We start from the raw sequence: 25,336 nt of genomic DNA on the forward strand, positions 1-25,336 counted from the left end.
CACAACCCACAACAACACAACACAACCCACAACAACACAACACATCCCAACACAACCCACAACAACACAACACAACCCACAACAACACAACACAACCCACAACAACACAACACATCCCAACACAACCCACAACACAACACACAACAACACAACACAACCCACAACAACACAACACATCCCAACACAACCCACAACAACACAACACACAACACATCCCAACACAACCCATAACAACACAACACATCCCAACACAACCCATAACAACACAACACACAACACATCCCAACACAACCCATAACAACACAACACACAACACATCCCAACACAACCCATAACAACACAACACACAACACATCCCAACACAACCCATAACACCACATCCCAACACAACCCATAACAGCACAACCCACAACACATCCCAACACAACCCATAACAACACAACACACAACACACCCCAACACAACCCACAACACATCCCAACACAACCCATAACACCACATCCCAACACAACCCACAACACATTCCAACACAACCCATAACAACACAACACACAACACATCCCAACACAACCCATAACAACACATCCCAACACAACCCATAACAACACATCCTAACACAACCCATAACAACACAACACACAACACATCCCAACACAACCCACAACACAACACATCCCAACAACCCATAACACAACACACAACACATCCCAACACAACCCATAACAACACATCCCAACACAACCCACAACACAACACATCCCAACACAACCCATAACAACACAACACACCCCAACACAACCCATAACAACACAACACATCCCAACACAACCCATAACACATCCCAACACAACCCATAACACATCCCAACACAACCCATAACACAACACATCCCAACACAACCCACAACACATCCCAACACAACCCATAACACAACACACAACACATCCCAACACAACCCACAACACATCCCAACACAACACACAACACATCCCATAACAACACAACACATCCCAACACAACCCATAACACATCCCAACACAACCCATAACACAACACATCCCAACACAACCCATAACACAACCCATAACAACACAACACACAACACATCCCAACACAACCCACAACACATCCCAACACAACCCACAACACACCCACAACACATCCCAACACAACCCACAACACATCCCAACACAACCCATCCCAACACAACCCACAACACATCCCAACACAACACACAACACACCCCAACACAACCCATAACAACACAACACATCCCAACACAACCCACAACACATCCCAACACAACACACAACACACCCCAACACAACCCATAACAACACAACACATCCCAACACAACCCACAACACATCCCAACACAACCCACAACACATCCCAACACAACCCACAACACATCCCAACACAACACACAACACACCCCAACACAACACACAACAGCACATCACAACCCACAACCACAACAACACACTACATCCCAACACAACACACCAGAAGCCACAACTACAACAACACACCACATCCCAACACAACACACCACATCCCAACACAACACACCACATCCCAACACAACACACCACATCCCAACACAACAACACAACACAAGAAGTCACAGCTACAATAACACAACACACAACTTAGTTTTAATCTAAGCCTTATTTACGTCATAACTTTTATAATCAGATTCATCTCTTAAGTGTGCTTTTTCATTCATATGAACACACTGGATGTTTTCCATTGTCAAATATTGATTGGTAAGTTTTTTAAGGCATGTTTATAGTCAACTGGATGATGTAAGGCGCTCTGAGCAGCATTGGTGCTGGATGCTGGATATTGCGCCATAGAATATGTATTATTATTATTATTATTACAACAACTTAACACAACACAGATGTTCATGTGTGTGTATTTGTGTGAATGTGTGTCTGCATGTTTTACATTTATTTGCGTATTTATCATCATTGTTGTCTTTTTTTCTTTTTTCTTTTATTCTTTTTTTTTTTTTTTTTCTTCATTTTTGTACACTTATAGTTGACTTCATTAAGTTTTTGCGACTTATAAATATTAGTAGTAGTAGTAGTTTTTTTATGCATTTATTATCTGTTTATTCATTTACTTATTTCTTTTTATTTTATTTTATTTTATTCATTTTATCTTCTTTTTTTTCTTTTTTTTTCTCCTCAAGACCTGACAAGTGCATTGGGTTACACTGCTGGTCAGGCATCTGCTTGGCAAATGTGGTGTAGCGTATATGGATTTGTCCGAACGCAGTGACGCCTTCAGCCACTGAAAAACTGAAACTGAAACAGACCCAAACACAACGCAACAGACGTACGTACCCAGCGTGGCTCTCCGCACTCTGAGCCCCTCCTGTGTGTTCCTGGTGGAGTTGGCCCCAGTGAGGTCCCCCGTGACCAGGAAGTCCTGCAGGCAGGCCAGGTTGTCGCGACACACACCGTTGCCCTCCTCCCACCGGGACGTCTCGTTCAGTGTTGCCTCCAGTAGAGGGAGGGTGGCGGGTGGGAAGGAAGGCACAAAGTCTGGGTGCTGGTACGTGGAGAAACTGTCTCCGCCACCCGTCAGGTTGTAGGTGAACAGGGTGTCGTTCTCCGACAGCGCCCCTGTAAAAATCGGCCGTTTCCGGTCGATGAAGATCTGTTTCTTGTCCAGGGATTATTACTTGTAGTCCCTAAAATCGTCATTTCTAGTCCCAGAGGCTGATTTGGTAATGGCCCTTGTATCACACACACACACACACACACACACACACACACACAGCTCAAAACAGCAAAGTACCAGACAGAATCGAGCTTTGGGCAAATTCCTTCTACGCTATCTGGAACACATTGAAAGATGATGAATATATACAAACAAGATTAGGAAAATTTGTTTATGAATGCTGCTGCAATTTACTGCATTAACTGATTGATTAATTGTGTGTTTTTCCTTCATTTATTTACCATCGCACTTGTGTCTTATAAACCTTACGGTTTCATGACAATAAAATCTATTCTATTCTATTTTATTCACATTAGAGGCAGATTTAAGTATTTCACTTTCACTACAGGAATGTTTACCCCATGGTAGAAAAAGTCCAATGGTCAACATTTCAGCTTGAAGAAAACATCGATAACTCGGAGTTACATAAAAATATACAGAAAATGTATGGTTTCATAAGAGAACATTACCAAAATGATTCTCATAAACGGCAAATCATTTCTCTGATCTTCAGATGGAAAATGAATTGTTTCAAGACCAAGTATGTCGGTAATGTTTCTTGCATTTGTTGTGCTCACGTAACAGCCGATCATATACTAACTAACCATATGTTAAAGTCTCACATCCCTGACTTGAAATCATCTTCAGTGTTGACAATCTTCAGCAGTCCATTGCTATTGAACGCGACTTTTTCAACTCCTTGTTCAATAGTCCAGTTGGTTTGCTGTTATAGTCGTTAGTTTTTCCTTAGAAAGATGTTATATTGTTATACTTTTTCTTTTTCTTTTAAACAAAACTTAAATCATTTTTTATTCGTAACACACACACACACACACACGCACGCACGCACGCTTTTACTCACTCGCATGCGTACACAGTAATTTCTTTTCCATCCTCGATGTTATTCCCTACCCTCGTCTAATATCACAGTGAAAATACATTAAACTAAATAACGAACACACACACACACACACACACACACACACACACGTTATTTCTAACGAGGTTCTTTTTGCAGAACTTTCAAAGGCATTAGTTCATAGCCCTATTTTTCGACATTCCTTTAATGTACTTCATAATCATGTTAATGGTTTTAGTTATCTTCATTATTGAATTGCTACTGTTAAAGCTAATTTCGTGTTAGTTATGCATTTCTTAGTAGTTTTCTACCTTTTCTGTTTTATTCTGACTTCTCTTTCCCCTCTCCCTACCCCTCACCCCTTTTTTTCCGTCTAATATCCCTAATAGTGAAAAGACGCTAAGCTAAACTAAACAACACACACACACACACACACACGAACACACACACACACACGAACACACACACCCACCCCCCGCCACCACCTTCGCATTGGTCACCCCCACCCCGGCAAGGAAAAACCACCACCACAAAAAAAACCCTCACATCTTGCTGCCTGGGCAAACTTCTTTTGGGGATTGAGGGAGTGGAAGTCCGGGCCCATGGACCGTGCCAGCAGAAGGCCCTGCAGGGTGTCCGTGCTGCCCAGGCCCCTCGCCCACACGGACAGCGTCAGACGGTTCTCACTGGCCCCAACCTGACACCGGACACACACACACACACACACACACACACACACTCACACACACGAACACACACACACGCACACACACACACACGCACACGCACACGCACGCACACACACACACACACACACACACACACACACACACACACACACACACACACACTTTGTATTTACTCTAGATGGCCTAGAGGTAACGAGTCCGCCTAGGAAGCGAGAGAATCTGAACGCGCTGGTTCGAATCACGGCTCAGCCGCCGATACTTTCTCCAACTTCCACTAGACCTTGAGTGCTGGTCTGGACGCTAGTCATTCGGATGAGACGATAAACCGAGGTCCCGTGTGCAGCATGCACTTAGCGCACGTAAAAGAACCCACGGCAACAAAGGGGTTGTTCCTGGCAAAATTCTGTAGAAAAATCCACTTCGATAGCAAAAACACATAAAACTGCACTCCCCTGAACTCCGTAAGGGGTTGGCCATGAACCCCCCACCCCTTCCCAGACTAGCTAACGTCCCGACAACACAAACACGGAGACACAGAAAAGTTCAGCTCGTTTTACTGTGGTCATGCAAACATACATACATAAATGAACGCCACAAACCCAAGCATTACTCACACACACACACACACAAAATAACCTCTGTCTAACTACAGCACAATACAATTTTGCAGACAACTGCAGCGCCAGTTCTGCTAAAACCCGCTGCCAGAGTTCATACACATGCTGACAGCCAAAGACGGACCACGCTGGTAGTTTGCTGGCTGAAGCTGGTCGGGGAAGAGGGACAGTGGGAAAGTGGGAACGGGAACGGGAGTGAGGGAGTTTCGGGGTGACACGTTAGAAGGGGGCCGAGGACCATTCCAGACTTGTCCCGGAGACCCGTCGAAGGCAGTGGCACGGAAGGGAGGGAAACAGGAAAACCTTTAACACCTCGCTGGCTCTGTAGACTATGTTCTTTTTTACTAGTTGCAAAAGAGTACACCCCCCCCCCCCCGCTCCCCACTTATCTCTTCCTTAAGCAATATACATTATGCTAACCACAAATGGCAATAACAATATTTCAGTTTCCATCATACTAGTTCCGAATAATATAAACAGCACCAGCCGGGCTACATTACAATTACATCACATTTCCATCCCCACCAAAAATGTTTGGGAAAATTTACATACTGCACTTAGACAATCACCATTACAGACCTGAAACAATCCGAGCTGAATATAATTATGGCAAAATGATACACCTAAACACAACAAATTTACTAATTCCCCCAGAATATTTAGAGATAAAAGAATGCTGGATTTAAAAGATTTCCACTTAAAAAAAAACAACATCACCCCGACCTTGCAAGTAACCTAAACCTCCTTGAATGTCAACCAGTATCATAATTCACATCACTACATTAATATTACGCAGACAAACACAGACTCCCTCACCTGTCACCAGGTAAATGGGCACACCGCTGGCCCAGGGTGAAACACAGACCCACACACACACACACAGAAAGAAGGGGGTGACAACGAACACACCCCACTACTACTCCCACGCTGGAACGGTGACCCGTCTCTTGACAGAGCTTGGCATCAAAAGCCCAGAGAAATCTTTCTCTCCTGACCACTTCTGAACTCGGAGTTCACAAAACGTTCAGGGGAAGGGACATGACATACACATATCCTCAGAAATGCACGTGTAAAAGCATGAAGGAGAGAGAGAGGGAGGTGAAGGAGAGGGATGGAAAGAGGGGGAGAAGGGGGAGAGAGAGACAGGAGGGGGGGGGGGGGAGAGAAAGGGGGAGAAGGGAGAGAGAGAGAGGAGAGGGGGTGGAGAGAAAGGGGGAGAAGGGAGAGAGAGAGAGGAGAGGGGGGGAGAGAAAGGGGGAGAAGGGAGAGAGAGAGAGAGAGAGAGGGGGGGGGAGAGAAAGGGGGAGAAGGGAGAGAGAGAGAGAGGGGGGGGGGAGAGAAAGGGGGAGAAGGGAGAGAGAGAGAGGAGAGGGGGGGGAGAGAAAGGGGGAGAAGGGAGAGAGAGAGAGGAGAGGGGGGGGAGAGAAAGGGGGAGAAGGGAGAGAGAGGAGAGGGGGGGGGGGAGAGAAAGGGGGAGAAGGGAGAGAGAGGAGAGGGGGGGGGAGAGAAAGGGGGAGAAGGGAGAGAGAGAGAGAGGGGGGGGGGAGAGAAAGGGGGAGAAGGGAGAGAGAGAGAGGAGGAGGGGGGGGGAGAGAAAGGGGGAGAAGGGAGAGAGAGAGAGGAGAGGGGGGGGAGAGAAAGGGGGAGAAGGGAGAGAGAGAGAGGAGAGGGGGGTGGAGAGAAAGGGGGAGAAGGGAGAGAGAGGAGAGGGGGGGGAGAGAAAGGGGGAGAAGGGAGAGAGAGAGAGGAGAGGGGGGGGGAGAGAAAGGGGGAGAAGGGAGAGAGAGAGAGGAGGAGGGGGGGGAGAGAAAGGGGGAGAAGGGAGAGAGAGAGAGGAGGAGGGGGGAGAGAAAGGGGGAGAAGGGAGAGAGAGAGAGGAGGAGGGGGTGGAGAGAAAGGGGGAGAAGGGAGAGAGAGAGAGGAGAGGGGGTGGAGAGAAAGGGGGAGAAGGGAGAGAGAGGAGAGGGGGTGGAGAGAAAGGGGGAGAAGGGAGAGAGAGAGAGGAGAGGGGGGGGAGAGAAAGGGGGAGAAGGGAGAGAGAGAGAGGAGAGGGGGGGGGAGAGAAAGGGGGAGAAGGGAGAGAGAGAGAGGAGGAGGGGGGGAGAGAAAGGGGGAGAAGGGAGAGAGAGACAGGAGGGGGGGGGAGAGAAAGGGGGAGAAGGGAGAGAGAGGAGAGGGGGGGGAGAGAAAGGGGGAGAAGGGAGAGAGAGGAGGAGGGGGGGGAGAGAAAGGGGGAGAAGGGAGAGAGAGAGAGGAGGAGGGGGGGGAGAGAAAGGGGGAGAAGGGAGAGAGAGAGAGGAGGAGGGGGGGGAGAGAAAGGGGGAGAAGGGAGAGAGAGAGAGGAGAGGGGGGGGAGAGAAAGGGGGAGAAGGGAGAGAGAGGAGAGGGGGGGGGAGAGAAAGGGGGAGAAGGGAGAGAGAGAGAGGAGGAGGGGAGGGGAGAGAAAGGGGGAGAAGGGAGAGAGAGAGAGGAGAGGGGGGGGAGAGAAAGGGGGAGAAGGGAGAGAGAGAGGAGGAGGGGGGGGAGAGAAAGGGGGAGAAGGGAGAGAGAGAGAGGAGAGGGGGGTGGAGAGAAAGGGGGAGAAGGGAGAGAGAGAGAGGAGAGGGGGGGGAGAGAAAGGGGGAGAAGGGAGAGAGAGAGAGGAGAGGGGGGGAGAGAAAGGGGGAGAAGGGAGAGAGAGAGAGGAGAGGGGGGGAGAGAAAGGGGGAGAAGGGAGAGAGAGAGAGAGGAGAGGGGGGGGAGAGAAAGGGGGAGAAGGGAGAGAGAGAGAGGAGAGGGGGGGGAGAGAAAGGGGGAGAAGGGAGAGAGAGAGAGGAGAGGGGGGGGGAGAGAAAGGGGGAGAAGGGAGAGAGAGAGGAGAGGGGGGGAGAGAAAGGGGGAGAAGGGAGAGAGAGAGAGGAGAGGGGGGGGAGAGAAAGGGGGAGAAGGGAGAGAGAGGAGAGGGGGGGGGAGAGAAAGGGGGAGAAGGGAGAGAGAGAGAGGAGAGGGGGGGGAGAGAAAGGGGGAGAAGGGAGAGAGAGAGAGGAGGGGGGGGGGAGAGAAAGGGGGAGAAGGGAGAGAGAGAGAGGAGGGGGGGGGAGAGAAAGGGGGAGAAGGGAGAGAGAGGAGAGGGGGGGGAGAGAAAGGGGAGAAGGGAGAGAGAGGAGAGGGGGGGGGAGAGAAAGGGGGAGAAGGGAGAGAGAGAGAGGAGAGGGGGGAGAGAAAGGGGGAGAAGGGAGAGAGAGAGAGGAGAGGGGGGGGAGAGAAAGGGGGAGAAGGGAGAGAGAGAAGAGGGGGGGGGGAGAGAAAGGGGGAGAAGGGATGGAAAAGAGAGTTGTACATGAACACATGCATAGAAACCGTCACGAGCCGTGACAGAATGGCTGGCGCTGTAGTGTAGCGACGTGCTCTCCCTGGGGAGAGCAGCCCGAATTTCACGCAGAGAAATCTGTTGTGATAAAAAAATACAAATACAAATAAAAATACAAATTGTCATACATATGCACAGACTGTCAAATATCTGGGAGTTTATCTAACATCCAAACTTAACTGGAAACACCACATAGAGCATATGATAAACAATGCGAGAATACGTCTGAATTTTCTCAACATTGGGGACAGGATGTCAAAGAGCATATATCTTTTTTTTTTTCTTTTTTTTTCTTGTTGCTGCCCCATCATCTGCACCGTTTCAGTGGCATTACTCCCACGCCGCTCATTTAGATTCCCCTATACACGGCCACACCCGGGTTCGTCCGTCGCAGTTCCAGCGTCGGCAGTCCACTGGGAACCATCGATGTTAGGCCGCCAGGAAGCCACACACCAGAGGAGACCCTGCACTGCTGCTGAGTCACTTCGGTGGTGTTCAGTAGCGCCTGTTCTGTTTTAACGTACTTAGGACACCACCTACTAAGCCCCCTGCTAACGACAATAATGGCTTAGTCGCGGAGCCAGACTGAGTGAGCGTCCCTCCCAGAGTGGAAACCGCCATCACGCCCCTCAAACAACCGTCCCCCATGAATCTGCCGACACTGACGACATTGACAGGCTTCACCCCAAGCACGGACGTGGAGGGGTATCGAAACTGAGGTCACCATGAGAGCAGGGCAATCGCTCAAAGCTGACATATGCTCAGGTGTTCTTCAGTGGACCACAATACCTATCAAAAAAGTCACAATGTATCGGGTGTCCCCCCAAAAAAAGTGAACCGCTTTTTGACAAGTATTTTCTTAGTGACAGAGAAACTGAATTCATTGAAAATTTCCACACAGTAACCTTAGGGTATCATCAACAAGTCTGCAAAATATCTAAAAGTTCCGACGCAAACTATGCGAGTATTGTCAAATTCAAAACAGCATGTCAAAAAATTCAGTATCAGTGGAAAACTCACATGTTTCAGTTTATGCTCACTGTGGCCTCCACCATCCTCCACGACTAAACGAAGCTAACAAAACTGTGGCCTCCACCATCCTCCACGACTAAACGAAGCTAACAAAACTGTGGCCTCCACCATCCTCCACGACTAAACGAAGCTAACAAAACTGTCCTCCACGACTAAACGAAGCTAACAAAACTGTGGCCTCCACCATCCTCCACGACTAAACGAAGCTAACAAAACTGCGGCCTCCACCATCCTCCACGACTAAACGAAGCTAACAAAACTGTGGCCTCCACCATCCTCCACGACTAAACGAAGCTAACAAAACTGTGGCCTCCACCATCCTCCACGACTAAACGAAGCTAACAAAACTGTGGCCTCCATCATGCTCCACGACTAAACGAAGCTAACAAAACTGTGGCCTCCACCATCCTCCACGACTAAACGAAGCTAACAAAACTGTGGCCTCCACCATCCTCCACGACTAAACGAAGCTAACAAAACAACCCCCCCCCCTTTACTTACTGCCCGTGTCCCCTGGCCCGCCCCTCTCACCCACCCCTCCCCCCAACACACACACACCCTCCCTCCCCTCCCTCAAACCCTCCTCGCCATGTGACTCCCACTTTCTGTTTTCCACACTTTTGTCATGCTGTTTTCAATACCATTCAAATACAAAATTCGTCGAAACACACACACACACACACACACACACACACAGATAATTACACACAGACACACACACACAGATAAATACACACAGACACACACAGAGACAGACACAGACACAGACACACACACAGAGAGAAATACACACACACACACACAGACACAGACACACACACACAGACACAGAAATACACACACAGAGAAACACACACACACACACACACACACACACACACACACACACACACACACACACACACAGAAATACACACAAAAATACACACAGACACAGACACAGATACACACAACACACACAAACACACACACAAACACACACACACACACACAGAAATACACACAGACACAGATACACACAACACACAAACACACACACACACACAAAAATACACACAGACACAGATACACACAACACACACACACACACACACACACAGAAATACACACAAAAATACACACAGAAACACACACACACACACACACACACAGTACCAGCAGCGCGACCCCAGAAGGGAAGGCGATGTCCATGACGCCATCACCGGTCACCGTCACCGCCACGTCCGAGCCGAGGACACCGGGGGCAGCTGGTGACGTCACAGCTTGTCCCCCCTTGTACACTTTGAGCACCCCGCCCTCCGCGTGCACCTCAAAGGGGGTCATGTCACCGTACTGCACACAGCAAGTGTCCCTGTCATGTGTGAAGGGGGGTCATGTTACCGTACTGCACACAGCAAGTGTCCCTGTCATGTCTCAGGGGGTCATGTTACCGTACTGCACACAGCAAGTGTCCCTGTCATGTCTCAGGGGGTCATGTTACCGTACTGCACACAGCAAGTGTCCCTGTCATGTCTCAGGGGGTCATGTTACCGTACTGCACACAGCAAGTGTCCCTGTCATGTGTGAAGGGGGTCATGTTACCGTACTGCACACAGCAAGTGTCCCTGTCATGTGTGAAGGGGGTCATGTTACCGTACTGCACACAGCAAGTGTCCCTGTCATGTGTGAAGGGGGTCATGTTACCGTATTGCACACAGACAGGCAGGCAGACAGGCAGACAGACAGACGGACAGACAGACAGAGGCCCAGTCTGACCTTGACGGCCACAGCGTTGAGGACAGTGGTGTTGAAGTTGTCCTGGCCAGTTTTCAGGGTCCGTCCCTGGATCTGCATCGGAACGTCACTGGAAGACACACAGCGGTACAGAGAAAGGAACAGAGAGGGAAGGAAGGAAGGAAGGAAGGAAGGAGGAAAAGAGGGAGGTAGGAGGGAAACAGGAAGAGAGGGAAGGAAGGAAGGGGGATTGAAAGAAGCATGAAGAAAGAAAGGAGGAAAGAAAGGAAGAAGGAAAGGGAGGACAACTGAAAGAAGCAGAAAGGAAGGCTGGATGGAAAGGAGGAAGAATGAATGAAAGAAAGAAGGAAAGAAGGGAAGGAAGGAACAGAGTAGGGAGGGAGATAGAAGGAAGGAGGAGGGAAAGAAGGGAGAGCGAGAAGGCAGGGTGGAAGACAGGAGTGAAGAATAAAGGAACACACTGTTCTTCCCGATTCCTACCCCCCCCCCCCCTCCCCACCACCCTCCCCCCCAGATCCTCCTCACCCTCCACACTCCATCCCTTCCTTCTCACAGAGAGAGGGTGGGGACAGAGAGGGGGGAAGAGAGAGAGGGAGAGAGAGGAAGAGAGAGAAGGGGGGGCAGTGGTGAGAGAGTGAGAGACAGAAGGGTGGGCAGAGAGTGAGGGAGAGAGAGAAAGGGGGGAGAGTGAGAGAGAGAGGGGGAGAGCGAGGGAAAGAGAGAGAGAGAGGGGATGTGGTGAGAGTGAAGGAGAGAGAGGGGGGAGAGTGACAGATATAGGGGGGGGGGGAGTGGGGAGAGTGAGAGAGAGAGGGGGGAGATAGAGAGGGGGGAGAGTGACAGATATAGGGGGGGGGGAGTGGGGAGAGAGTGAGAGAGAGGGGGGAGATAGAGAGGGAGAGAGGTGGGAGAGAGAGGTGGGGGACAGAGAGGGGGGCAGAGAGAAAGAGAGGGGGGAGAGAGTGAGAGAGAGGGGGAGATAGAGAGGGGGAGAGAGAGGTGGGGGACAGAGAGGGGGGCAGAGAGAAAGAGGGGGGAGAGAGTGAGAGAGAGAGGGAGAGAGGGGGGAGAGAGAGGTGGGGGACAGAGAGGGGGGCAGAGAGAAAGAGAGGGGGAGAGAGAGAGGGAGAGAGGGAGGGGGGAACGCGCAAGAACGCAAGAATTTTATTGTATAGGCCATATGACCCGTTACAACAGATCGTGCGGACAATGACATAGTGAACCTTTGTTATAGTAGACTATGAACATTAAAAAAAAAAAGCATTAACGACGTCGGTTTGCATAATAAATGTATCTTCCAAGGTCATGAAGGCAATGCTTGTCTTGCATCAAATGCTGAAACCTAGTCATCGACGGATAAAGCGTGTATTTTTTTGGAATATACTTCTGTCGTAAGTCATTCAGTTCTGTGCAGTGGAAAAGAAAATGCAGTTCCGTTTCTATAGCATTGTGGCAGAATGAACATGTGAGATCTTGCTCTGATACAGCAGTGTAACGTTTTTTGTGTGTCTGTAGTTCGGATATACCTAATCTAAATCTTATCAGGATGTCACGGATATGTTTGTTCGTAACTGTAGTGAAGTAAGCTTCCAAGGATACTGATGTTTTGAATGTGTGGTAAACACTAAATCTAGTGCTGCTGCTGGTATGTTCAGTCCACTTTTGGTAGTAACAATCTATCAGTCTCTGTTTGAAAGATCCAGGAATATATTTTGATTTGCCACCCCCCGATTTTCCCATACAAAGCCAAAACCTGTCTCGTATAAAGTTTTATAAACCTGTGTTACCCAGCAAATCTTACCATCATTATGAAGTGATAGGAGCATGTTGTATGCTTTACGTGGAAGTCTGGAATCATCTAGTGTTGTTAAACGTAACCAGTATTTGATGCAAGCGACATAGGTAAAAACATATAAAGGGTAACGTCCAGTTTCGCCGTACACCATGTCGTTTGGGGTTCGGGGGCTGACATTTAGCAATTTCTTCAATGCAAAGGTGTGAACATTTTCCACCGCTTTCTGTTGTGTTAAACCCCATATTTCTGCACCATATAATAACATTGGCTTAATTTGTGTGTCAAAACGTTTTACAAAAATGGTTGCTGAACAATCTCCTAATCTCCAAAGGGTTCTAAAAATATCAATGACCCCTTTTCTCGCTTTACAAGTTAAGCCACTGACGGCTTTACTAAATGCTAATTTTGTTGAAAAAATCATACCTAGATAGTTATAGGAATTTACCACTGACATTACCTGCCCTTTATAGAACCACATTTCTTTCTTTGCCACGTAACCCCCCTTTCTGAAAATAACAATGTTAGATTTGTGAAGATTTACATGAAGTCCTAGCTCATCTGATTTGCATGCAAGTACATTTAACTGGTTTTGTAAGCCTGTAACCGTGTCTGATAGTAAAATAATATCTGCAAACAGTAAAATAAGAAGTTCAAGCACATCGGGGGAAAGTTGTATACCATGTTTTCCATTCTTAATGTCCTGAGCCAGTTCGTTAATGAATAAGGAGAACAAAATGGGACTTGTTATTTCACCTTGTTTTAAACCCTTAAGGCAATGAAAAGCTTCTGAAATCTGACTTCCAATACGAATGCGGGCCTTAACAGTTGTGTACATGCTCTTTAGTGTGTTCAGTATATTCCCTTTTACTCCTAATTTGTGTAAAATGGGCCACAATTTGCAATGAGAAATAAGATCAAAGGCTTTCTTAAAATCAATGAACGCAACATACAATTTTTTGTTTTTCAATAGATGTTTTTGAATCATAGCAAAAAGTGTGAAAATGTGGTCAATTGTAGAGTGATCCTTTCGAAAGCCTGCTTGTATCTCGCCAAGAATATTTTTCTCTTCTACAAAAGCTGACAATCGTTTATTTAAGATGTAACTAAAAATTTTGCTACAAATATTTAATAAGGAAATACCTCTGTAGTTATCAGGATCGTGTATATTTCCTTTCTTGTGTATTGCGTGGATCAGGGCTTCTGTCCAAGCTTCTGGATAATGTCCAGATGAAAATATACTATTAAATAAATGGACGAGAAAATCTGTTACTCTGCAACGTGTGACTGCGGTCTTAAAGATTTCGGGGATAATACCATCAATACCTGCTGCTTTATTATTCCTAAGGTGGTGAATGGCCTCAGTTACCTCCTCTGCAGTTATCTCAGCGTTCAGCCGTGTAACATCATCGTCACAAACAGTAGCATCAGCCGGAAAAGCATTGATTTCAGACTCCTCTTCTTCCTGCCCACCTTCTCCACTACCAAAAACATCTTTAAAATGTTGAACCCAGATTTCCAGTGCAATTTTCCCCATTTGTGTCGTTTTATGTGAAAATTTCTTAACACAGTGCCAAAATTTCCCAGAATCATTAACATTGTAAGTTCGTCTCTGGCTTTTCTTTTGAATTCCTTTTCTTTATCAACCAACAACTTTTTATAAGTTTTGCATGTGTCACAATACGACCTTCTGTCGGGTGAAGACTGGGTACGCCGACAGGTTCGGAGAGCGGACCGAGTGGTCCTCATCTGTTCACACTCTGCGTCAAACCACGCACTCCTCTTTCTCATATTTCCTCGCACTGCTTTTTTAAAGCACGAGGCGGCAGAAGTTAACATGTCTGTAAAAATATTGACGGCTTCATTTATATCTTGGTGTAGCAGACGATCTGCTTCAACTAGTTTTTGTACATTCTCAGGCCGTTCAAGATCATGTAACGAGACGTACTCTTTGTCTTCTGACCATATAAGTTTGCCGAAACAAGAAAAAGTTTCTTCCCCAGGTTCAAAATTTTCTGTACAATAAACATGACAGACTACGGCATATGCTTGGACTCAATACGTTCCCCAACATACATCTCACGAGGTAAAGTACAGAGTGAATGTGAAAACAAAAGGTAATCTATAACGCTGTTGCCAGTAGAAGACAAGAAAGTATAGCAACCGTCTTTGTCACCTTCAGTTGTACCATTTAAAATGTGTAGGTCGAAACCTGCACACAAGCTTAGCAGATTTTTTCCGTAGCTATTGAGATACTGATCATGAGAAAACCTACGAAAGCTGTTATTTGATTCCGTCCAAAGGTGATTATCATTTACATTATCATTATCGCATCCACCCTGTACAGAGCGGAAGAGATCAACGTCAAAATGCCAAGGAATTTTGTTTGCAATTCTGGCATTTAAGTCTCCACATATGATAAACTGTGCATCAATATTACATTCTAAAATATCTAGCAAGGTACGCTCCAGCATAGAAATACCATCCGCGAATTCACTGTTAGTATAAAATGGGCTGTCAGTAGGGTTCAGGTATACGCAAATCATGAAAACATCTGTATCAGTTCCAAACAGTTCATTGGCCAACTGTAGAATTATTATATTGTTATATGGTGTTGACACTTTTCTAACAAATTTCATCAATTCATTCCTAACGAGAACAATCACTCCTCCCCTGTTTCTTCCCTGCTTTGAAAATTTTTGAGCTGGTGCAATATGAGGGGTGTGGGAAGGGAATGCTGTTAAACAAAAGCTATGCATAAACGTTTCAGTGAAACAAAGTCATAATCCGAAACATAGGACAGGAAAGAAGGATCATTTAGTTTGGAGGCAAGACCTTCCACGTTCCATGCCAGTAAAGTCAGCTCACCTGAGGACTGATTTACACTGTCACTGACTACAGGGTCACGGCCTTCACGTCATTTCTTTTTCTTCCCAGCTTTGGTGTCCAACTGCTTTTTAGAGCACGAAGGGGTCACCCAGTCTGTCGGAAGTCTTGCCTGAGTATTACGTGTCTGTCTGTCTGAGTGAGTTTGTTGTGAGTTGCTGTTTGTTGGTGTCCGTGCAGCGCCGCTCTGCTTTCCTCGCACGGACATCACGGGAGGACTGCTGCTACTTCGGTGCGCTGGGGAATCCCCTGTTCTCTTCGCCGTGCTGTTAGGTGCAGGCGTACTTTTCTGGTGCGTTCGTCCTTTTCCACTGTCATCGCATCTTGTTGAGGACGGGCGGGAGGGAGAGGGGTTTCCCGTGCAATCTTGGGTGGGAGTGGAGAGATGGGGGGTCGTCTCCTCATTCCTTGTCGTCGCAGAAAGTACTTGGTCTTGTGAAGTATTTCCTGCGTCTGGTGTCACGTCTGTCTTTGCCGCGTCTTCCGTGTTTGACGGCACCGGGTCTGTAGACTGATCAGTGCTGGTACAGCTGGCCTCACACACAGCAGGAGAGGGATGGATGCTCGGTTCTTGCTGTTCTGCTGCCAGGGTCAGAGGACTGCTTCTCTCGGGTTCCCTTCTTTCCGGAACATGGTGATGGACAGGCTGATGGCTGCTAACCTCATGCTGACCACTCTCCATAGTGGCGTGACGGACTGGTTGGTCTGTTTGTCCTGCAGAACCTGACAGCACGTGACTGTAAAGCCTCGTGCCGGGAACAACGGGCACACGGTCGGGACTTGGAGTCTGATTGGGGTGTGACTTTGGGGGTTGTAGTTGGTCAGTGGTTGGGATTCGGTCATGAGAATAATCGTGATCGTTACGATGTCTTCCGTCTGCGTGTGTCTCCGTGTAGTTACCTCTTCCATCCCGGGGATCTCTGTGACGTCTGTCCTCCCACTGTGTGTACCTGGAGGGGGCTTGCTCTGCAGATGATCTGTGGTAACCTCTATCGTACCTGTCGTCTGGCTCCCCGTGTTGGTCACGGCGGTAGGTGTGCTGTTCTGTCATTTTGAGATGGCCCCCTACGACGATCCTCTACTTGCAGTCTGCCCCCTCTGAAGTAGGCAATTCGTCCTTGCTGACGGTGGAACTCCACTTCTTCCCTCTGGCGTGGAGTGAGATCTGCTGTGATCCTGACGTTGTCTTTGGCGTGGAGTTAGATCTGCTGTGATCCTGACGTTGTCTTTGGCGTGGAGTGAGATGTGCTGTGATCCTGACGTTGTCTTTGGCGTGGAGTTAGATCTGCTGTGATCCTGACGTTGTCTTTGGCGTGGAGTTAGATCTGCTGTGATCCTGACGTTGTCTTTGGCGTGGAGTTAGATCTGCTGTGATCCTGACGTTGTCTTTGGCGTGGAGTTAGATCTGCTGTGATCCTGACGTTGTCTTTGGCGTGGAGTTAGATCTGCTGTGATCCTGACGTTGTCTTTGGCGTGGAGTGAGATCTGCTGTGATCCTGACGTTGTCTTTGGCGTGGAGTTAGATCTGCTGTGATCCTGACGTTGTCTTTGGCGTGGAGTGAGATGTGCTGTGATCCTGACGTTGTCCCTTCGTAGACGATCCCTGAGATCTCAGTCAGGATTTCCATTTTGTCTCCCCACCTGTGCACACAGACTGTCAGTGGGCGTGGCGAATCTCTGTTTGTTCGATGGCCTCCAATACGATACGTTCTTTCTATATCGTACTTGTGCCATGTGCGTGATGATGAATGCTGGTTGAGGAGATCCACGACAGTTTGGGTGCTCTTCTGGAAATCTTCCTGGTCCTGTTCTCTGACACCGATGAACTTCAGGGTGCACTGACGGGAATCTTTCTCTAATCCCTCCAGTTGCCGTTCTGCTCTGTCTAAGCGCTCACCTAAGTGGCTCTGGTTGTGCCGAAGTTCATTTATATCTTCTCTGTCATGCTGAACCCATTCCTGGAGAGTGGACAAATCAGAAGCCAGACGATCGAAAGCCTGTTCGAGTTTTCTCATCTTTTCGTCCATTGGTTGGCACAAATCATCTGCATGGGTTTGAAGAAAGTGCATAAATGTGGTGTGTCGGTGGTCAAGGGAAGCCTGCACTTGTTGCATCACATAGGACAGATAGTCGTCGTTGTATGTGTAGTCAGCGCTGTTGTCGTGGGTTGCGCCATAGGTGTAGTCTCTGGGGCCTGGGTTAGTCTCGACGTCGCCACACACTAACAAGAGTAGAAGAAACAGGGTGTACAGCGCAGCGACAGTCACAACACCACACCAGTTTCGTACCTCTGTTTTCAGTAAACATGGCTGGGCGTGTCGTCCGTTTTCATGTTCACGTCTCCGCTTTTTGAGGGAAATTTGCACAGTCACACCATAAAACTGTCCGATGTTATGTCTGTGGGCTTCTGCTGTTGTTGGCATCGTGATAATACCATGTATTAACTTCTTGTAATTGCTGATGTTGCTCAAATGCCTAGAAAAATAAATAAAACAGAAATAAAATTCTAACACTGACAGAAGAAGAAAACACTTCTTGCCACTCCTAAGAACTTGAGTTCTTTTCTTTGCAATGTTCAGAGTTCACGCAGAGCGCTGCACGGACACGTCTGCTCTCCTCGACGGTCAGCTGTGAGAGAGGGGGGAGAGAAAGAGAGAGGGGGCAGTGGGGAGAGAGAGAGGGGGGGGGAGAGGGGGGGGGAGAGCGAGGGAAAGAGAGGGGATGTGGTGAGTGAAGGAGAGAGAGGGGGGGAGATTGACAGAGACAGGGGGGGGAGTGAGGAGAGATTGAGGGAGAGAGTGAGGGGGGGAGGAGAGAGTGAGAGAGAGGGGGAGATAGAGAGGGAGAGAGGGGGGCAGAGAGGGAGGGGGGACAGACAGGGGGGCAGAGAGAAAGAGAGAGGGGAGAGAGAGGGAGAGAGAGAGGGGGGAGATAGGGAGAGAGAGGGGGGGAGTGGGGAGAGAGAGAGAGGGGGAGATAGAGAGGGAGAGAGGGGGAGATAGAGAGTGAGAGAGGGGGAGAGTGAGAGAGGGTGGGAGAGGGAGAGAGGGGGGGGGAGAGGGGAGAGAGAGAGAGGGGGAGAGAGAGGGGGGAGAGGGAGAGAGGGGGGAGAGTGGGAGAGAGAGGGGGGGACAGAGAGGGGGGCAGAGAGAAAGGCAGAGAGAGGGAGGAGAGAGAGGGAGACAGAGTGACAGACACTCTCTCTCTCTCACGCCCCCCGCACTCTCTGCCCCCCCCCCCCCCCCCCCCTTCAATCTCCAAAATAGGTGATATCATCGAATGTTCGCGATCCAAAGACAAGCGAACGTGAATTCACAGACAATAAACTCGTATCTTACCTTACCCTACCTTACCCTACCTTACCTTACCTTACCCAACCTTCTCTGCCTCACAGGTGGGGGAGGGTGTGCAGCCCGCTTTTGTGGCGAACGTTTCGTCGCTCGCAGTGCGAGAAGTAGGTCACATTACGTGACGGGCAGCCCCACCACCGAAACTGGCTTCTCTGATTCTGCAGTGCTTTTGTTCAGTCAACTTTTCGGCAGAGTTTATAAATGGATCAGTTCCAGTACGTAATGACAGACACATGACGAAAAAAAACACGCTCAAAGTTAACATAGAAGACTAAAGAAAATACCAGGTGTGGTTATAAAACCAAATATGCCTTGTAAACTTGCAAAAAACAGTCACGGAAAATGTTCAAACCCTTTCGTCAAAACAGCGATTTCCACAACGAAATTTTAGCCTTTTGGTGACCTGGAAAAAAAAAAGAAGGGAAACGCGCATGCGGTTGTCGCTAAAAATAGCTGATTGGACACTTCCGCTGGCTTCAGTCAGCAAAAAGGGCTGAAAGAAGGCATGCGCTATCCACCAATTTCCAGACCAATGGTCAACACACCCTCTCTGGTTTATCTCATCCACCTGGCTATGTCTCACCTGTCCTGTCCGGCTCCTGTGAACGTCAGCAACAGGTACTCTCCCCACCCGTTGTACAGGTACTGCCGGCTGTCCACCGTCATCACGTGACCCTGGCCCCACACCATAGCTGCCACGCGCGCGCGCACACGCAAACACGCACATGCATACGCGTACACACACGTGCACGCACCCGCACACACACGCATACAAACACACACACACATACATATCTTTGTGAATTTGTGTAATATTGTTATTTGTATAAAGTCTCTCTCTCTCTCTCTCTCTCTCTCTCTCTCTCTTTCTCTGCTTTCTTACACTTTTATTTCCACTTTTCCAGTCTAAGTGGTAACACACATTTCAGGTTTAATCAAGTCCTTTGGGACAAGGAATATAACAACACTACTTAATGCCAGGAAATGTAAAGACATCACACACACCACACACACACACACACACACACATGCACGCACGCACGCACGCACGCACACCACCACCACCACCACATATCAAGCGAACAGATCGATTGAAATCAATTGCAGAACAAGAAAAAAAAAAAGCGTGCGCGCAAACACACACACGCACACACATACACACACACACACACACATTCTCTCTCTCTCTCTCTCTCTCACTCACTTATTCGCACACAGAGAAAGAGGAAGAGAGAGACAGAGACCGTGACAGAGAGAGAGAGAGAGAGAGAGAGAGAGAGAGAGAGAGAGAACGAACGGACGAATGAACAAAGGGGAAATGCATGATTGCTTTTTTACATCCGGTCCTCTGGGCAAATTTGAAAGAAAAAAAAAAGAGGGTGGGGGGAGGGGGTGCATGCACAAAAGCAAATTCTTGAGAAAAGAGAGGCAGACTGAGAGAAAGAGAGACAGAGGGAGAAAGAGACAGAGGGAGAGAGAGAGAGACAGAGACAGAGAAAGAGAACAGAGACAGACAGACAGATAGACAGAGAGGACCATGCGCACTGTCGACAGTCACACACACACACACACACACACACACAGACTATCGCAAACACGTTGCAGTGTGCGCGCGCACAACGCTGTGGTGGTGACCGCCCCACTGTTACCAAGGCAACAGGGGGAGGAGTCAATAGCTTTTATCTTTTCACCCCAAACAACCACGACGAATCAATACGGGTGATCTGTCTTGAGCTTTGAACAGGTCAACTCCATGGTGACACTTCAGGCTGGTAAGTCGTGGAGTCGGGACAGAAGGGGGGGGGGGCGGCAGCGAGACAGAGACAGACAGAGAGAAAGAGAGACTGAGACAGAGTGAGAGAGAGACAGGGGGGAGAGAGAGAGAGAGACGGGGGGGGGGGGGGGAAGAGATAGAGATGGAGAGACAGGGGAGAGAGAGAGACAACAGGAGAGAGAGAGACAGAGAAAGAGAGAGACAATAGGAGAGAGAGACAGAGAGAGAGAGAGAGACAACAGGAGAGAGAGACTGAGAGAGAGAGACAACAGGAGAGTGAGAGAGAGAACAGGAGACAGAGACGACAGGAGAGAGACAGACAGAGACAGAGAGAGAGAAACGAAGAAAGAAAGAGACAGACAGACAAACAAAGACAGACACAGAGACAGAGGGAGGAGACTCCAAATAAACCACCCAGTCTAGGCCACAACCCCTAACGAACATGGTCAGTGACAATGTGTTGACAGACACAGACACAGAGACAGAGGGAGGAGACTCCAAATAAACCATCCAGTCTAGGACACAACCCCAAACGAACATGGTCAGTGACAATGTGTTGCCAGACACAGACACAGAGACAGAGGGAGGAGACTCCAAATAAACCATCCAGTCTAGGACACAACCCCTAACGAACATGGTCAGTGACAATGTGTTGACAGACACAGACACAGAGACAGAGGGAGGAGACTCCAAATAAACCATCCAGTCTAGGCCACAGCCCCTAACGAACATGGTCACTGACAATGTGTTGACAGACACAGAGACAGAGACAGAGGGAGGAGACTCCAAATAAACCATCCAGTCTAGGACACAACCCCAAACGAACATGGTCAGTGACAATGTGTTGACAGACACAGACACAGAGACAGAGGGAGGAGACTCCAAATAAACCACCCAGTCTAGGACACAACCCCTAACGAACATGGTCACTGACAATGTGTTGACAGACACAGACACAGAGACAGAGGAGGAGACTCCAAATAAACCATCCAGTCTAGGACACAACCCCTAACGAACATGGTCACTGACAATGTGTTGACAGACACAGACACAGAGACAGAGGGAGGAGACTCCAAATAAACCATCCAGTCTAGGACACAACCCCTAACGAACATGGTCACTGACAATGTGTTGACAGACCAGACACAGAGACAGAGGGAGGAGACTCCAAATAAACCATCCAGTCTAGGACACAACCCCTAACGAACATGGTCACTGACAATGTGTTGACAGACACAGAGACAGAGACAGAGGGAGGAGACTCCAAATAAACCATCCAGTCTAGGACACAACCCCTAACGAACATGGTCACTGACAATGTGTTGACAGACACAGACACAGAGACAGAGGGAGGAGACTCCAAATAAACCATCCAGTCTAGGACACAACCCCTAACGAACATGGTCACTGACAATGTGTTGCCAGACAGACACAGAGACAGAGGGAGGAGACTCCAAATAAACCATCCAGTCTAGGACACAACCCCTAACGAACATGGTCACTGACAATGTGTTGACTGACACAGACACAGACAGAGGGGGGAGACTCCAAATAAACCATCCAGTCTAGGACACAACCCCTAACGAACATGGTCACTGACAATGTGTTGACAGACACAGACACAGAGACAGAGGGAGGAGACTCCAAATAAACCATCCAGTCTAGGACACAACCCCTAACGAACATGGTCACTGACAATGTGTTGACAGACACAGAGACAGAGGGAGGAGACTCCAAATAAACCACCCAGTCTAGGCCACAACCCCTAACGAACATGGTCACTGACAATGTGTTGACAGACACAGACACAGAGACAGAGGGAGGAGACTCCAAATAAACCATCCAGTCTAGGACACAACCCCTAACGAACATGGTCACTGACAATGTGTTGACAGACACAGACACAGAGACAGAGGGAGGAGACTCCAAATAAACCACCCAGTCTAGGCCACAACCCCTAACGAACATGGTCACTGACAATGTGTTGACAGAGACAGAGACAGAGACTCCAAATAAACCATCCAGTCTAGGCCACAGCCCCTAACGAACATGGTCACTGACAATGTGTTGACAGACACAGAGACAGAGACAGAGACTCCAAATAAACCATCCAGTCTAGGCCACAGCCCCTAACGAACATGGTCAGTGACAATGTGTTGACAGACACAGACACAGACACAGAGACAGAGGGAGGAGACTCCAAATAAACCATCCAGTCTAGGACACAACCCCTAACGAACATGGTCACTGACAATGTGTTGCCAAGTCGCCATCGCTTCTTTGACCAGGGTATTGATTCTTCTTATTCTTATTCTTCTTCTTCTGCGTTCACTCGTATGCACACGAGTGGGCTTTTACGTGTGTGACCGTTTTTACCCCGCCATGTAGGCAGCCATACTCCGCTTTCGGGGGTGTGCATGCTGGGTATGTTCTTGTTTCCATAACCCACTGAACGCTGACATGGATTACAGGATCTTTAACGTGCGTATTTGATCTTCTGCTTGCATATACACACGAAGGGGGTTCAGGCACTAGCAGGTCTGCACATATGTTGACCTAGGAGATCGTAAAAATCTCCACCCTTTACCCACCAGGCGCCGTCACCGTGATTCGAACCCGGGACCCTCAGACTGACAGTCCAACGCTTTAACCACTCGGCTATTGCGCCCATCACCAGGGTATTCCAACCTGTCAGAGCTAATCACCACGCTAGTCACATCATTACTGTTTCTCTCTCACTCTTCTGTTTTCAAACACACAAATTACACACACGAATGTTTGTGCCCAGTGACAGGTACCATTATCAGCTTCTATGAACACATAATTCTCTACGGTGTGAAATAATTATCATAGCTGCTTTCACGACTATGGCTGCTGAGCCAATATGATGAATTTAAGATCAAGCTTTGTCAGTGCCCAAAGCAAGAAAGGTGGGCACATTCTGGTGTTTCGGAATTACCCAAACAGAAAGCAGACCGTCAACACAAGTGCCAGCAGTGAAGAAAATGGACTTTTTGCTTGCTTTTTTTTCGTTGTTTTTTTTTAAAACAGATTGAGAAAATGAACTTTTTGCTTGCTTTTTTCCCCTTTTTTTAACACAGATTCAGAAAATGGAATTTTTGCTTGCTTTTTTCTCTTTTTTTTAAACACAGACTGAGAAAATGGAGGTTTTGCTTGCTTTTTCCCCCTTTTTTTTAACACAGATTGAGAAAATGGAGTTTTCGCTTGCTTTTTTTTCTTTTTTTCTTTTTTAAACACACATTGAGAAAAAATGAACTTTTTTCTTTCTTTTTTTCTTTCATTTTTTAATACAGATTGAGAAAATGAACTTTTTGCTTGCTTTTTTTTTCTTTCTTTTTTTTAACACAATTGAGAAAATGAACTTTTTGCTTGCTTTCCCCTTTTTTTAACACAGATTGAGAAAATGAACTTTTTGCTTGCTTTTTTTTCTCTTTTTTTTTAAATACAGATTAAAGCACACTCGCACGCACCCACACACACACACGCACACAATCAACTGCATACATTGACGGGCGCAATAGCCGAGTGGTTAAAGCGTTGGACTGTCAATCTGAGGGTCCCAGGTTCGAATCACGGTGACGGCGCCTGGTGGGTAAAGGGTGGAGATTTTTACGATCTCCCAGGTCAACACATGTGCAGACCTGCTAGTGCCTGAACCCCCTTAGTGTGTATATGCAAGCAGAAGATCAAATACGCACGTTAAAGATCCTGTAATCCATGTCAGTGTTCGGTGGGTTATAGAAACAAGAACATACCGAGCATGCACACCCCCGAAAACGGAGTATGGCTACCTACATGGCGGGGTAAAAACGGGCATACACGTAAAAACCCACTCGTGTACATACGAGTGAACGCAGAAGAAGAAGAAGAAACTGCATACATTAGCAAAGTGGGAACAGACGAATCGGGAAGTGGCGAACAAAGACGACACCATTCACCCAGGCTTCAGTCACACGCCACACACATGGCGCAACAGCCCAGTGGTTAAAGCAATGGACTTTCAATCTGAGGGTCTCGGGTTCGAATCTCGGTAACAGCCCCTGGCGGGTAAAAGGTGGAGATTTTTCCGATCTCCCAGGTCAACATATCTGCAGACCTGCTTGTGCCTGAACCTCCTCCGTGTGCACATGCACGCAGAAGATAAAACACGCACGTTAAAGATCCTGTGATCCATGTCAGCGTTCGCATGCACACCCCCGAAAACGGAGTATGGCTGCTTACATGACGGGTAAAAAAACAAAAAATGATCATACACCTAAAACGTTACATGTCTGTCTGAGTGTGTATGTGTGCGTGACTGAAACCTGCTTGAAAGACACAGGAAACGAATGATGAGCGCTGAATGGCAGCCATCAGTCGGCTCTACCCAGGTAGGCAGTCTGTTGTGCAAATGACCCCGAGTTTATAAAGCGCTTACAGCTTGGTCTCCGACCGAGGACAAGCTGCTGTGTAAGTATCCATATCTTAATTATCAAATCAAACACACCGGAGGAAGACCTA

General features: G+C 48.0%; 1 protein-coding gene across 9 annotated transcripts in view; it reads right to left on the bottom strand.

Annotated features, from left to right (window-relative positions):
- LOC143290350 (mucin-like protein) overlaps positions 1-25,336 on the bottom strand; it is a 163,971-nt gene that overhangs the window by 49,950 nt on the left and 88,685 nt on the right. For all 9 annotated transcript variants that reach the window (XM_076599713.1, XM_076599710.1, XM_076599711.1 and 6 more), the window contains 5 exons: positions 19,625-19,733; positions 11,035-11,122; positions 10,435-10,611; positions 4,139-4,289; positions 2,355-2,636 (listed from right to left, as the gene is read on the bottom strand). In XM_076599713.1, coding sequence (XP_076455828.1) covers positions 2,355-2,636; positions 4,139-4,289; positions 10,435-10,611; positions 11,035-11,122; positions 19,625-19,733 — 807 coding nt within the window. The remainder of the gene's footprint in view (positions 1-2,354; positions 2,637-4,138; positions 4,290-10,434; positions 10,612-11,034; positions 11,123-19,624; positions 19,734-25,336) is intronic.

Source organism: Babylonia areolata, chromosome 15 (assembly GCF_041734735.1).
Source record: "Babylonia areolata isolate BAREFJ2019XMU chromosome 15, ASM4173473v1, whole genome shotgun sequence".
Taxonomy (NCBI): Eukaryota; Metazoa; Mollusca; class Gastropoda; order Neogastropoda; family Buccinidae; genus Babylonia; species Babylonia areolata.